This window comes from Dysidea avara, chromosome 12, assembly GCF_963678975.1.
Source record: "Dysidea avara chromosome 12, odDysAvar1.4, whole genome shotgun sequence".
Taxonomy (NCBI): Eukaryota; Metazoa; Porifera; class Demospongiae; order Dictyoceratida; family Dysideidae; genus Dysidea; species Dysidea avara.
The window spans coordinates 17,072,017-17,085,786 of record NC_089283.1 but is presented as its reverse complement, the minus strand read 5'-3'; the positions used below and the strand labels follow the sequence as shown (position 1 = coordinate 17,085,786).

Below are 13,770 nucleotides of genomic sequence, written 5' to 3'. Positions count from 1 at the left end.
TCAGCCCCAGCCACAGGACACTTCCCACAACACTACATAACTGATTGCAACACATGTGATGTGATATGTCTAAATATAATTATATCTCATGCCAATTAAGATGCACTAACTTATACTGTTACTGTAATTCACCACATCAAAACTTCTACAAATACCAATAATAAAGAAATTTTGGAGAGTTTGTGTATAGGACCAGAAATATACAATTAACTTCGCACAGCCTAAGCCGGGGAATATATTTGCAGCCAGGAATTTTCAGAGGGGTTTAGCTTTGAGTTACTAATGTATACATATGTGGGGTCTGAGGGCACAGCCCCAATTGCTGCTAAAGAGACCTCAATGTTGCAAACAGATGGCATGCATGGTCATGTAATTATAATAGTAAATATCTCTCTAGTTGAATAGCTGGCATATACAAACAATAAATATAAATAAATTCTTGAGAGTAGTGCAACAGCCATCTATTGGCTGCCAACTTTCCCCCTATTTTAAAAAGCTGCACCATTTTATAAAGTTTGACTACTCTTGTAATAGATCAAGTATTTATTTTTGGATTAGCCTATGACAATTTTCTACATGTTGCAAAGTAAAAAAAAATGATACACTTCCCAACCAGAGAAGACTTCCAATACAAAAACAGACTGGAATTAAAATTGCATCATTCTGGTTTTAGTGTAATACGACTTATCCATAGCAAGCTACCAGCTTCCTGGATTTGGTCACACAAAACACTACCACGTGTTTTGATAGCTGCCTAAATAAACATTGCAATCAAAATAACTTAATATTATTTAAGTCACTCCTATATTGTATTCAAATTTTGGTTCTAACAGACATATTATAGTGAAGAATGACTGCTTGCTTTTAGTGATAAGTCACCATTGCCAGATTTTCTCAGTTGAATTATTTTCTCCCATTCAGCACTGGCTAGGCTGTGTGACTGGAAAATCGCATCTGGTTGAAGTAAGTACATTTGGAGCATACGGTACTGCACTACAAGTCTGTTGGCTTGATTGATATCACACAGGAAAGCCATTTTAGTCACCATTCCTCTCTTACCATGGTCAGTTTCAGCAGACATTTGTAAGTAAGTCTGAACTCTTTCAGAACTAACATCTGAATATAGCGACTTTTGTCTTGATGTAAGTGTAAGTAACATCATGTCTTTATCACTGATCACATCTTTTGGCAATTCCCATTTCTCTTCACTAGTTCTCAACTCAAAGTGAACACATTGATATGACTGTTCTACAGTGTCAGCTGACGTGTTGACGACATACAAAGTAGTTGCTGACTGTAGTAGTAGGCAAGGATAATGTCTACCAGTGCTGGAGATGAAATGAGCTTCTACTGACATGATGACACTGTTGTGGGGCATGCAGAACACTTTCCTACAAAGAAACAATGGTAATAATACATCTACATCTTGTATGTGTACGTAGCTCTTACCATATGTATTTGGTTGTAGTTGAGTTTTTAGTTGAGCGATCTTTTCTACATTCACGTAAGTCTGACACTCTTCTCTTCAACATAGTAGCTAGACCAGTTCCATGCATGATCCCGTGGCCAGTCTGTGATACAAACTCCATTGCTCCACCTACTGGTTTAGTTACTACTCCTAATAGACCCTTACCAAGGCCCACCACAAGTCCTCTGGCTGCAATAATACCTCCACTATCTTCAGATTGTTGCACGCTTTGTAGTGGCTGTTCAATAATCCCAGCTATAGCTCCAAGAATACTGAGTCCAAGGCTGGATGCTCCACTGGTAAAGCCAGATGTGATGTGAGTAGCTGGCCGATTTCTTCTGTTGTAGTTAAGGTTCTTTATGTGTTCCTCATCCATTGATAGCCGCTCCATATTTCTTGATAAGCTGCCAGTTATACTGGTCAGTGATCGCAATGCACCAGATGAAACTTGACGAACAAAAGCAACAGTTCCTTTGCTAATCCCCCAAATGAACAGGCTTGGACTCCTAGTTAGCCCTTCATATGGCAGAGTCACTAAGTCATATAATCCTGTTCCAACACTTCTTATCAGAGTACTAGGGCTACCTATTAGCTCAATAGATCCAACAACCCAACCAGCACGCATTATCAATGCAGTTGTATAGTGGGCAGCTAGTACTCGCACTACTTCAGGCCAGTTAGAGAAAATATCATTTAATGCATATTCGTTAAAGCTTAGTGGTGAGTCATCACATGACAGGAGAATCTTCACTGATACACGTGCACTTACATACAACATAACTGGTTTGATTTTTAAATGTGATATAACTAGTGGCCTGGTGTCTCGGCTAGCTTCAGCTAATACAGCAGGAGATATAGCACTTCGTGATACAATAAGTTGTGCAGAATTGTGAACTAACACACCAGGAATGGTGAATGACTGTACAAGAGATCTGACAAGGTTTAGAAGCTCATCTTCTATTTGAATTGTAATCGGTTCCATTGCCACATAGAGGTTGTGAATATGACTAAAGTCATGGGAGTTAAAGTCACAGCTGATCTGCAGGACAGGGGCTGGACTGGAAGCATAGAGACTTGTTCGTCTGTTGTGCAGATACCGTGTTATAAGCACTACCTCACATTCACACTGGTTCACCATATTATCTACTTGTAGAGTGCCTAATGTAGCATTAACCTTGCCTTTGCTTGATGACCCAATAGTGTTGTAAGACAAAGACAATTGATCGCAAGTGAGTCGTAACACTTCTTCAATGCAGGTGAAATCACCCATGTCATCTTCAACTTTGAAAGTTATCTGTGATACATCAAGTTCTAACAGACATTCTGCTTTGTTCACTGCAGGTTGGATTTGTGCAGGTGTGGGAATGGGAAGGGCTGGTGCCACACCTCCAGTTGGCAGCAGAGTAATATGATGCGTATTCTGTGTCTTAAAAGTTGTGATGTGTATCTCAGAACCACTGGGTAGTTCTAATAACACATCTTTCTCCTCTAGTGGATGAATTGGTTTAGACCAGGCTCGATCCTTAGTACACTTGAACACCAACTGGAGACTTTTTACAGACATTTTGAGTTCAGCAACAGCTTCATTATCATCATCTAACACCAAAGGGTAGGTCTTAGCTAGTGTGGGTGGCTCATAGGCTGATTCACAGCCGGGCGCAATAAGCAAAGGAACAGCATGAACACCCTTACTGCCAGCCTCTGTAACTTCAATTGAAGATTTTGTGAGATTTTGGATCAACAAACGTGGGGAAGGGTCCAGAGAAACAACTAGATAGTTGCAACCATCCAAAGCAAGGTGTGATGTTATTAGGGCAGGAGTTGACGTGGGGTCATCTTCTCCAAGTGGCAGAGCAAATGAATGACGGACAAACTTTAGTGACAAAGGCAGTGACCACTGGATGTTGCGACAGTTAGCAGATAAGCAGATGGTATTAGTACAGGTTCCAGATGTGTGTCCACAGTGCCAAAACAGCATTGGCCAGCTTTCTCCAACAGAAACCGACGACAGTGGAAACAAGTCTTCATAGGAATAGTCAGTAGCATGCTATAAATTTGAACAATCATAACTGTTAAACACCATTTACATAGATGCTTACCTTAGGTGCTAATTGTAAAGGACAAGCCTTCAATTTCCAATCAGTTTGGTTGAGCAAGACAAACTGTGGTCTTAGACAGATCACTGTAATCCCTCTATGTTTGGCTGCTACCACTTGAAATTCAGCTATCACTTTCTGTTATTAGTAGAAGACCACAGTTACAATTAAACCTTACAGTAAAGCCACTATTTAATAGCTACCTCTTTAATAAGACCACCTTATTATAGTGGCTGTATCAAGTACATCCCCAAAATTGCTATAGTATACTTCATGAGGTCATTAAGATCACCTCATAACAGTGGCCATGTCAAGTATAACCTAAGTGGCCTCACTCAGTGGCGGAGGAAGTAGTTGATATGAGGGGGGGCTGACCAGGGGCGGATCCAGACTTATAGAAAGGGGGGTAAAAATGAACTGAGGCACTGCATTGTCTCTGATTTGTTAAGGTGAGACCAAAAAAAAAAGAAAAAAAAAAGGTCACAGCCACCTGACAGTAGCTACCCACCTCACCAGCTATGCATTCATAGCTGATAAACTACATAAACATCATTACATAGCTCGCTACACACTGCTCTAATACTGTGACGGTTTTATTAGAGTGACTGCTCTATTAGAGTATCTCGATCTTTATCACGGTTTTCAGCCCCACTCCAAGAAGGATAATGTTGGCATGATATCAATCTGAGGGGGCCTAAGCCCCTTAGCCCCCCCCCCCCCCCCTTCTTCCGCCTATGGCCTCATTGACAAAGTTACCTTGTTATTGAGGACATACTATTTTTTGGCCCATACTTCTATCATATACAAAGTGATTTGGTCTACTTAACAATGATGATAGAATGTTAGCATGCATGACAATGGGGTTTCCATAAATAATGCAAAAGTAAAAAAAGTAGCTGATAAATGTTCCTACCATATCTGGTGAATGACACTTGACCAATACAAATGGTGATGGCTTGTTGGGATCATCATCATCGTCATCTTTGTCTTCATTTATTATTGCCAACGAGGACAAGTTAACTGTGCCGGACCACAGCTCATAATGCTGCCACTTCATACCGAAAGCTAACTGTAAATACAGATAATAAATAAAACATCTATGGATGAATTTGTTTCCACCTCATCAGATGAAGGTATTAGAGTATCATTGTGATCCAGTAACTGCCCATTCCCACTAGTGCCCTTCTCTCTTACTGTGATTCCAACAGAGGTACGATTGACCAGTAAACACTGAGGATGAAGTTCCAGTAAGATAGTGTTGGAGGGAGTTCTTGACAGTGAGGCTAAAATGGTGCAGTGCTGAGTCGTACTAACAGGAAGCCTTAGTAACAAAACACGAGCACTAGCCCCCTTAGACCTACACAAGAATTAAGATAATAAATACAGTTTGAAACTTTAAAGAAATAAGTACCACTACATAAACGTGCATGTGAGTGTGCATATGTGTGCATCAATACACATTATGATGCAGTATACAAAAGTTACGATGAATACACTACAGCTACATGTACAGTACTAACTCCTGGGGGGCTGTGGTAAGATCACAATATGGCCACTGCTGGGAAAAGCCCTCCAGTTGCTCATAGGTGAGGTCAGTAACTGGCAGCTCATGTAACATCGTAGTGGATACAGGCACAATAGGTTCAAGCATTATATCGTTCTCCTCATTTTGGTGAACAAACTGCAGCTGGTGCCAAACATCAGCAAGAAAGCTGGGCAGCTGAGTGAAAGCACCTTGACCAGGTAAAATTGTGGGTTTGTTGGAACCAGAACCCTTGACTACTACTAGATGATCGGTTTGATCTGGTTTTGATGGAGACGGTGGCACTTGATCATATGTTGTTGAACAGAGAGTAAGATCAAATGGCAGGTGACTAACAGCTCCAAACAGTGGCCATAGTATTATCTGTATACAAAATTTATAGCAAGTAAAATGTGTTACGTGCATATGTCATAGAAATGTGTATACCTTTGTTGGAGATGGCTGTGATCCACTACCATAGAATGGCACCAGGTTAAACCAGCATTGCATTATGCCATCATTTTTTGATGGGACATTCACAAGCAAATGAGGCTTTTTCCAATTCTGTGTTCTAGAACTAAGTGGGTATGATTTGGACCACTCTCTCACATTTGGCAGACAAAATTTTATGCCTGCAAATCTATCCTCAGCTGCCAACATTGAAGGGAGACTAGAACAAGCTGGAATGATTGCTGAGTGATCATCATCATCAGCTGCAGCAGAACTTGAGCCCCAACCACTAAATTCTTCTGCTTCTTCTTGCTCCTGAGTAAGCTGCATACTGTTAACTAATCCCACTTCCACTGGGAACGGTAGATACGAAGTGATCATCCAACTTCCTCTAAAAGTGATAACACGCTGTAGTCCTCCTAGCAGATGGACTTCCACAAACAGAGTAGTCCACTGAGATCCAACCTGTAGAGGAACTGCCAGCACACACTCACCGTCAATACCAAAAGGTTTAGTCCAATGCCACATCCCTTCATGCACCAAACAAATATGTAGCTCCTAAGAAAACACCACACACATTACAGCAATACAATACAAAGCCAGTGCCATACCTGACTGATTGCTTGGCTTGTTCTCCAGCAGTACCCATGACAGCTGTGGCTGGGGAGGAAGATGTCCTCTTCAGTGCCTGACTGGCCGAAATGTAAATCTTCCACTGTGTCATTACAAATGATGTAGTGTGTTAGTAGTGTCACTGGCTGACTGGTAGACCACATGTGGTGTGCTAGTAGTAGAGTATGGGAAAGACCTTGACTAACATGTAATGACAGGAGGTCTGCTTTGATGGCTGCTTCCAGTTTAAGCTTGGTAGGATCACACTGCTGGAATACACCGATGCTGACTTGCATGCATTCAACAGCACTGCGCCATGTAAGATCTCTGAAGTCTACAAACTGTACACCAAACGAACTCCTGATTGTTCCTGATATTGTTCCATCTGACCATCTTCTTGAACGCAGACTGAAGTTTGTTGCACACAATTCAAAAAGTTCCTGCTCAATTGGAGAAGGCAACACAACATCGTAACCCTCAAAACTCCTTTCTCTGTGTCGATTAAAGAAAATGAACTTGACAGAAAGTTTCTCTAGTTCTGAATGCAGTATTAATGATGGTGAAAGATATCTGTTATGCAATGAGTCTATTCTAGTGCTGGCAGCAAGGACAACAGGAGATAAAATGGTAGATAGTGGAGCAGGGAATCCAGCATGCTCTGCAAGTTGACTCCAGTCTTCCTCACTCTCACCAGTCCACATAACTTCATCAATCACTACCCTCCATTGCCTAGAGCTGGGTAAAACATTACTGCCATTGTCCAACACCAGTGAGCAACTGGTGCACTCAATGAGAGTGAAACTTTTCAGCGTGACATACTCTTGTTCTTCAATGTCCCAGTATTGTAACAAGCAGCCGATCTGTAAAAACATGTTACAGTAACCAATGCTAGCTTGTGCAAGCATGTATGCATGTATACATGCACACATGTGTACAGTGTGACTGCATAGGTGTACCAGTGTATGTCTGCTGTCTGTATGTAGTGTGTTCCTCTGTGTGTGTGTGCGTGCGTGCGTGCGTGTGTGTGTGTGTGTGCATGTACGTATGACACACTCACTTGTATTTCCATAGCAGCAGCCTGGTTACTAGAAACATTGAATGGAACAGGAGCCACTTGAAGACTGGTGATAACTCGTGGCTCATGATAACACCATTCCATAGAAGAAGCCACAACGGCATCTTTGCCCTCATTAAACACAATCTGACCAGGTAGAGGCTCCTGATAACTGCCCTCTCCAGCATTAAACACATAAACAAACTCGCCACTTCTAAGATCATCTTCATAAATAGTGTTACCTTTGGACTCCTTGTTGATAGCATCATAATCAATGGCAGCAGTATTGTCTATGTGTAGTGATTCTAGTACTTCAGTTAACGTTGTGTGCAGTTCATTTGCAGCCACAATGTGGTCATTGCTGACAAGCAAGTGCAAGGATGACGAAGATAACGTTATGAAAAACTCTGAGTGGTCTAAATCTGAAAGTGGTGCATGATGATAGAGTTTCACATCAAGATGGCTGTTACAGAGGCAGGGTAACTCAGACTGCTCCACAACTAAATGTAGCTGTACTCCACTGGCTGATAATACTCCTTTATTGGTGAGAGCAAACCTTGAACTATCACCAGTCTCAGGAAACCTGCCATTAAGGCCACTCCAAGATAAAACCACACCTTTCTCAACAAGATATGGATAAGAGTCACTCACTGATTTTCTTCTTTTTGGATGTTGAAACTTAGAAATACCAATTTCAATAAGACACTGGCTGGTGGACAGCTTTAGGTTTATAGGAGTTTCAGTGTAGGATGGGAGCTTGACTGATGTTTCTGTATTGGCAGATATTGGAGCGTGTGTGTGGGTGGAGTCAGTGATGATGGTAGTGTATGACTTGACTGTGTTAAACACACTGACCAAATCTGGTGTCAGTGTGATGTGTAATGGCTTGCCAATTTCAGCTGATATTGTCACTGAAAGATGAACAAATATGTACCACTAAACATGACTCGCTGTGTGTGTGTGTGTATGTGTATGTGTGTGTGTGTGTGTGTGTGTGTGTGTGTGTGTGTGTGTGTGTGTGTGTGTGTGTGTGTGTGTGTAGTGGCGTACAGTACACATGTGAGGCAAACAAAACTGATTGCTGTACATTACAGGTAACAGGTACTGTACATACATGTATTATTCTCAGCTTGACTGGTATTTACAGAGTAGTTCAGCACCAACAGAGAAGGCATGACCCCGGTTTTCACTTGTGGCTGCCCTTTACGGGTGTCCATTACTGCAAAGCAGTACAACTCTTCTGATCGTAGTTCAGCATAAGCTGTAACAGAGAATGCGCAGGATAAAAATGAATATACAATGCACACACACACCATTTAAGAATAGCATGCATAAATGTATTACAGACATGTGCACCTAGAATGTATGTGGTCTCATACAAAAATCAGACTTTGCAAGTTTACAGGAAAGTTACTTTGGGAAAAACATTGATCAGTGTATTGTAGATGAACAGCAAGCAACACAACACAGTGGATCTTTGTTCCTTGAGTTAGACAAAGTGTTCAGCAAGTTTTTATTCACATAAGTGAAGCCTATTAATTTATGTAATACAGAGCTCCATTCAATTACTCTAAGAGAAGATTTCAGATCTTCTTATGTAGTTGGCAGGTCACATGTTTAGGCATATGGAGCCACACCCACTCATCTGGATTTTGCAAATGGAGTCACACCAACTTGTTGTCAGTAGACTTACTCCCAGCTATTGATCATTACTTATCTCACAGCTGTCACTGAAATCAACTTCCTGCAGATTTACTGATAAGTGGAGAGTGGGACAGGATCATGGAGTACTATACATACTTAAAGATGTACAAAGACTTTTTATGTGGTACTTAGTTATTGACTGAGGTTCACTGCTAAAAAAGAACATACATTTACTTTAATAGAATGCACATTATAGTGACGAAACACTTTACCCCAATTGAACTTTTGGCATTCAGATAATAGAGGTGTTTACATTCTAAAATTCATCACGCTAATATTTTATCAAATTTCCATGTACAACTTCTTTACCTCAACTACCATGTATATTTAACTGCACACATACACCTGTAATCTTGTTGTAGACCACACCCAAGATCGTACATGGCCCCTACACATGCTCTTTCACACACACAGAATTGCAGTAGCACTAACACACACACACACACACACACACACACACACACACACACACACACACACACACACACACGCACACGCACACACAAACACAACACACTTACTAGACAATTCCTTTCCACTACCAGCCATATTGATATGAGCATCATAACAAGAGATACTATACTGGACAGAGTTGCCAGTACTGGTCACTGTACAGAGCGGATGATCAATGGCTATCTGAATTAGTGGCTGCATCTTGAAAGATGAATGTGACTGTTCAGTTGGTGAAGGAGACTGGAAAAGACAGACAGTGATTTTGTTACCACTCAGTACAGCTTGATAAGGTATGGAGGGTGCTGCTGGTAGTACAGTTGCCATATCTGTTAGTGAATCACTACTAGGAGTAGGTACCATTGTAGATTTGATGATAGAAGACACCAGATTAATTTGATCTTGTCCAGCAAATATTGTCACGTTACTGGATATATTCACCTCCAGTGAATTACCACATGCAACCATCAAAACCTTCACAAAAAGAACAGGTAACAAATAGACGTACACAGTACACAAAAGCTTAGTGCAACAAAATGAAAGTGCAGTGTATTTGAATGCTAAATTTCAGCCCTAATAACAATTGCAGTTGGCCATAAACAGTATAGGGTACATACATACATACATACATAAATAAGTACATAACATTACAAGAAAATAATGATACGTATGTACATGCAAAGTACCTTCCCAGGGGCTTGGCTTGGTTGTAATATAGCTGGACTAAACAGCACTCGCAGTTCACAGCTCAGTACAACAGGTAACACTGTGACTTGTTTATGATTATCCACTTGATAGGCCCAGAATGCTACCGAACACATATCCAACTGATATGCTGGCAGATGTGGTCTCCTTCTGTCGTGTACTGCCACATTAGCCTTCTTGTACACGCTAGAATTGACTATCATTCGTGTGATGGGATAGTCTAGGTTAGAAGTGAGACAAGCACTGTCTACGCTAAGAACAAGTGCTGATGTGAAATTGGAGTCTGGTACAGTGACCCTGAAACAGTCCATCTTAATGTCTAGCACTGGCCACATAAACTCTCCATCATCTGGAGGTATCTGTTCAAAAAGAAAATACAATACAATCATCTATATCATTAAAGTTTAATCAAAACATACACTGTGACTGTGTATAACAACTACATATGAAAAGGCATAGGATTTTAATAGCAATAAATAGATCATACAGCACCCACAAATTGTAGAATTTGTGTAAACTTGGAATCAATGGAAAGTAATCTGACTGTCCTTTTTTCCAGGTTAGTGCCTAACACAGGTTAGTGCCTAACACAGGTTAGTGCCTAACACAGGTGCTCTTGTTAAGTGTCCAAATTAACAAGTTTCACTCTACATACTATAGAAATTACCTCATCTTTGTTCTGTCCAATCAAATCAGTGAATGGTCTGGTTATTCCATCAAGGTAGCGTACAATGGGTAGCCACACTAGCAACTCAAATGGCTTCATCTCCACTGTCAGTTTGGGTGCCTTGCAGTGCGTGGAACCATTAGAATATGAGAGAAAACTGATACCGAGGAACGATCGAGAACTTGAATGTTGCGTGGACTGTGGTTCTGGCTCATTCAGCTCTGTCATCAGATTGGATAGTGCACTGGAAATTGATGGGTCCAAAATGGACGTGTGAGAGGAAAATAGCTTGTGACAACTTCTCTCTTGACTTGAGGAGATGGTGGGTGCTTCATGATTCCTACAGTGGAGATGAAATAGTTAGGAAAGCATTGTTATTACTGGCAATCGAGTAGCCAGCTAGATAACTATAATTTTCATTTACTTGTTGATATACAGCATAATGAACAGCACATGTGCAAGTGTATGCGTGCATGTGTACATGTTAATGTACAGTACATACAAAAACCTTTTCTGTATACTCACAATTGTGCATCAGCTGATACAACCTTCACGATGGCCTCAAACTGTTGCTCTTGAATATCAAGAGAACATGACACATCACAAAGAGTGCACTCTACACTGCTAACTCCCATCAGATTATCCACCATTGATTTCAACTCTACCTCTTCACCATCATCGGCTGAGAACACACAGAGGGTCAGTTTAGAAAGAGTCAGTTGTAACCAGAGGGAGGGGACCCTGGTGGGTAGCTGTGAAGAGGCAATACTCAGGCCGGGCATGGTAGAGACTGTAATGACTGAATGAGCTGGGGAAGGTGACAAACTGGCAGTAGGTTGTGACTGGGATACAAATCCTGACTCGTCCCATTCCTGAGAGTTGTTAGTGTTGAGCAGTGATGATGCCAAATCTGACATGATCCTTATCACAGCTGAGAGCAACTTGGCCTATAAGATAATCATTAAAAAATTGAGACTAGAAAACTTTTAGATACTAGGCCTTATACTGAATGTATGTATAAGTATTAAGGCTAATAGCCTGTTAACCTTTATCTTACAAATACTAAATACAATACATAATATGAATTCTTTGCTGTTGGTGCAGTGATCATCCTCTCCCCTGGTAAGTTGTTCCATGAATTAAACACACTTCTACAAAATGATATCTGATATTGACTGTAATTTAAATAACTTCAAATCATGACCTCTAGTTCCATATGGACTAGTTAGTTGAAAGGGTAAAGAAATAAACAAAATAATGTTAGCTAAAAAAGCATCTCTACAAGTTAGTCAGAGCTTTGCAGAAAATTTTGGCACAGCTGACTGCTTTATTATAGATGACTGTTCTATTAGAGTATCTCGATATTTTCCAGTACTATATAAATTTTTTCACTATGGTAAGTAGCTAATTAGTTAGTTGCTTCTATAGGCTTGTGACAACTGACATAGGCCATCAATATCAACAGGTAGCAGCTTCTACTGCACAACAGAAAACTTGATTGAAAAAAGTTGATAAACTCGTAACTCTGTAAGTCGGTTTTAAATGTGGGTGTTTAGATAAATAATTTCTCTAGTCAACACTTGATTCATTAAAACTGATGAAGTGAACGTTAACTTTTTCTTTCATCAAACTTCTTAGTTGTACAGTAGTTTGAAGCACTATGTACAGTATATATGAAATTCCGTATTGACTTGACACAGGAAAAAAAATACAATCCTAAGATATGTACTTCTAACAGCAAAAAATCATTTTAAGCACTCAAGTAAATAAATTTCTGAGGCTCCACAATAGCAAATTTTCACAAAGCAAACCTATTCAGATACTTATAAGGATAACCGTGCTTTTATAAATAATTTAGGTACATGACTACCTGCACCAGATCCATTGAGTCAAACTTTAACATTTTATTTAAAAACAAAGAATGCATGTTATATGTATAATGTAATCCTCACTTGTTCTGGAGACACAGAGACTACTATTGGTTGCACATCAGAATGTACACCAATTCCAACTTCTGTTGATGTGGTGGAACGTACTGTTGCTATATCCATATCCATGGCAACAGGGTTAATAACATAACGTCTACAAGAAGTGCCAACAGTGAACAAGGAAAGTCCCTCAACACACGCCCTCCATGGAAACGTGTCCTCAAGGGATCCTTTTGATGATGGTTCATCAAGCGGAAGTCCCCCAGATGATGTGACAAGAACTGAAGGCAACATGGTAACCACCATTGGGATGGTTGGTACTCCATGTAGCTGCCAGTAGTCGTAAGGTATCGAGTCAATATTAGTATTAGTATTGATGGGGAATACTAGCATGACTGGTTCCAGGTTGATCTGTGGACACAACACACTAAGTAACACTGTTGTACACTAACTATTTATCAAGTACAATTATACTGTGAAACTAGAACGCTTGCCGTAAGACAGCTTATATGGTTACAGTTCATACATATACATATAGTAAACTGTGATAACATGATCAGGGATTTTTCTAGAAAATAAATTCAGGGGGGGCAATCCGAGTTTTTCAGAAATTGAGGGGGGGCAGAACTTAAATTAGGCTAAATTTGTTTTATTGTAGCTAGCTAGCCATCGACTAAATTTTATGATTTCAAATCAATTTATTCATTGTTTCATCATTGGGCTGGTTGGGGCAGAGTTCAGGGGGGGGGGGGGGGGGGGGGGGATGATGAATTGGATGTACACATATTTGTTGTTTACCCTCAACCACAAATGATCGCAGCAACGATATTATCCTTTCTCCACGGTCAGTAGCTTCATTCAGTTCAGTATCTACACAGTACATTATGCACAAATGTATGAACATTCATCTCTACTGACCACCATCACACCAAATTACCTATGTATTTACGTATGTACATACGAACACAGATTAACACACACAAGAGTCAATCATGTTATCTACTGCTTGACCCATTGCAACTTAGTGACTGTTTAATTAGAGAGCTAGCTAGCAGAATGTTTGTGATTGACCCTCCTGTTCTCCCCTCAGATTTCATTGCTGAAGATTAATGAG

At 40.4% G+C, this 13,770-nt stretch overlaps 1 protein-coding gene across 1 annotated transcript; it reads right to left on the bottom strand.

Annotated features, from left to right (window-relative positions):
• Window positions 1-765: 765 nt before the first annotated feature.
• LOC136241743 (intermembrane lipid transfer protein VPS13B-like) lies at window positions 766-13,042 on the bottom strand. The gene is made up of 15 exons (XM_066033038.1): window positions 12,681-13,042; window positions 11,254-11,675; window positions 10,729-11,068; window positions 10,043-10,420; window positions 9,428-9,830; window positions 8,317-8,463; window positions 7,206-8,113; window positions 6,148-7,008; window positions 5,534-6,094; window positions 5,085-5,470; window positions 4,684-4,921; window positions 4,478-4,633; window positions 3,568-3,702; window positions 1,450-3,515; window positions 766-1,391 (listed from the first exon to the last, which is right to left on the bottom strand). The coding sequence occupies exons 1-15, from the start codon at window positions 12,960-12,962 to the stop codon at window positions 839-841; spliced, it is 7,836 nt and encodes a 2,611-aa protein (XP_065889110.1). The 5' UTR covers window positions 12,963-13,042; the 3' UTR covers window positions 766-838.
• Window positions 13,043-13,770: the final 728 nt, after the last annotated feature.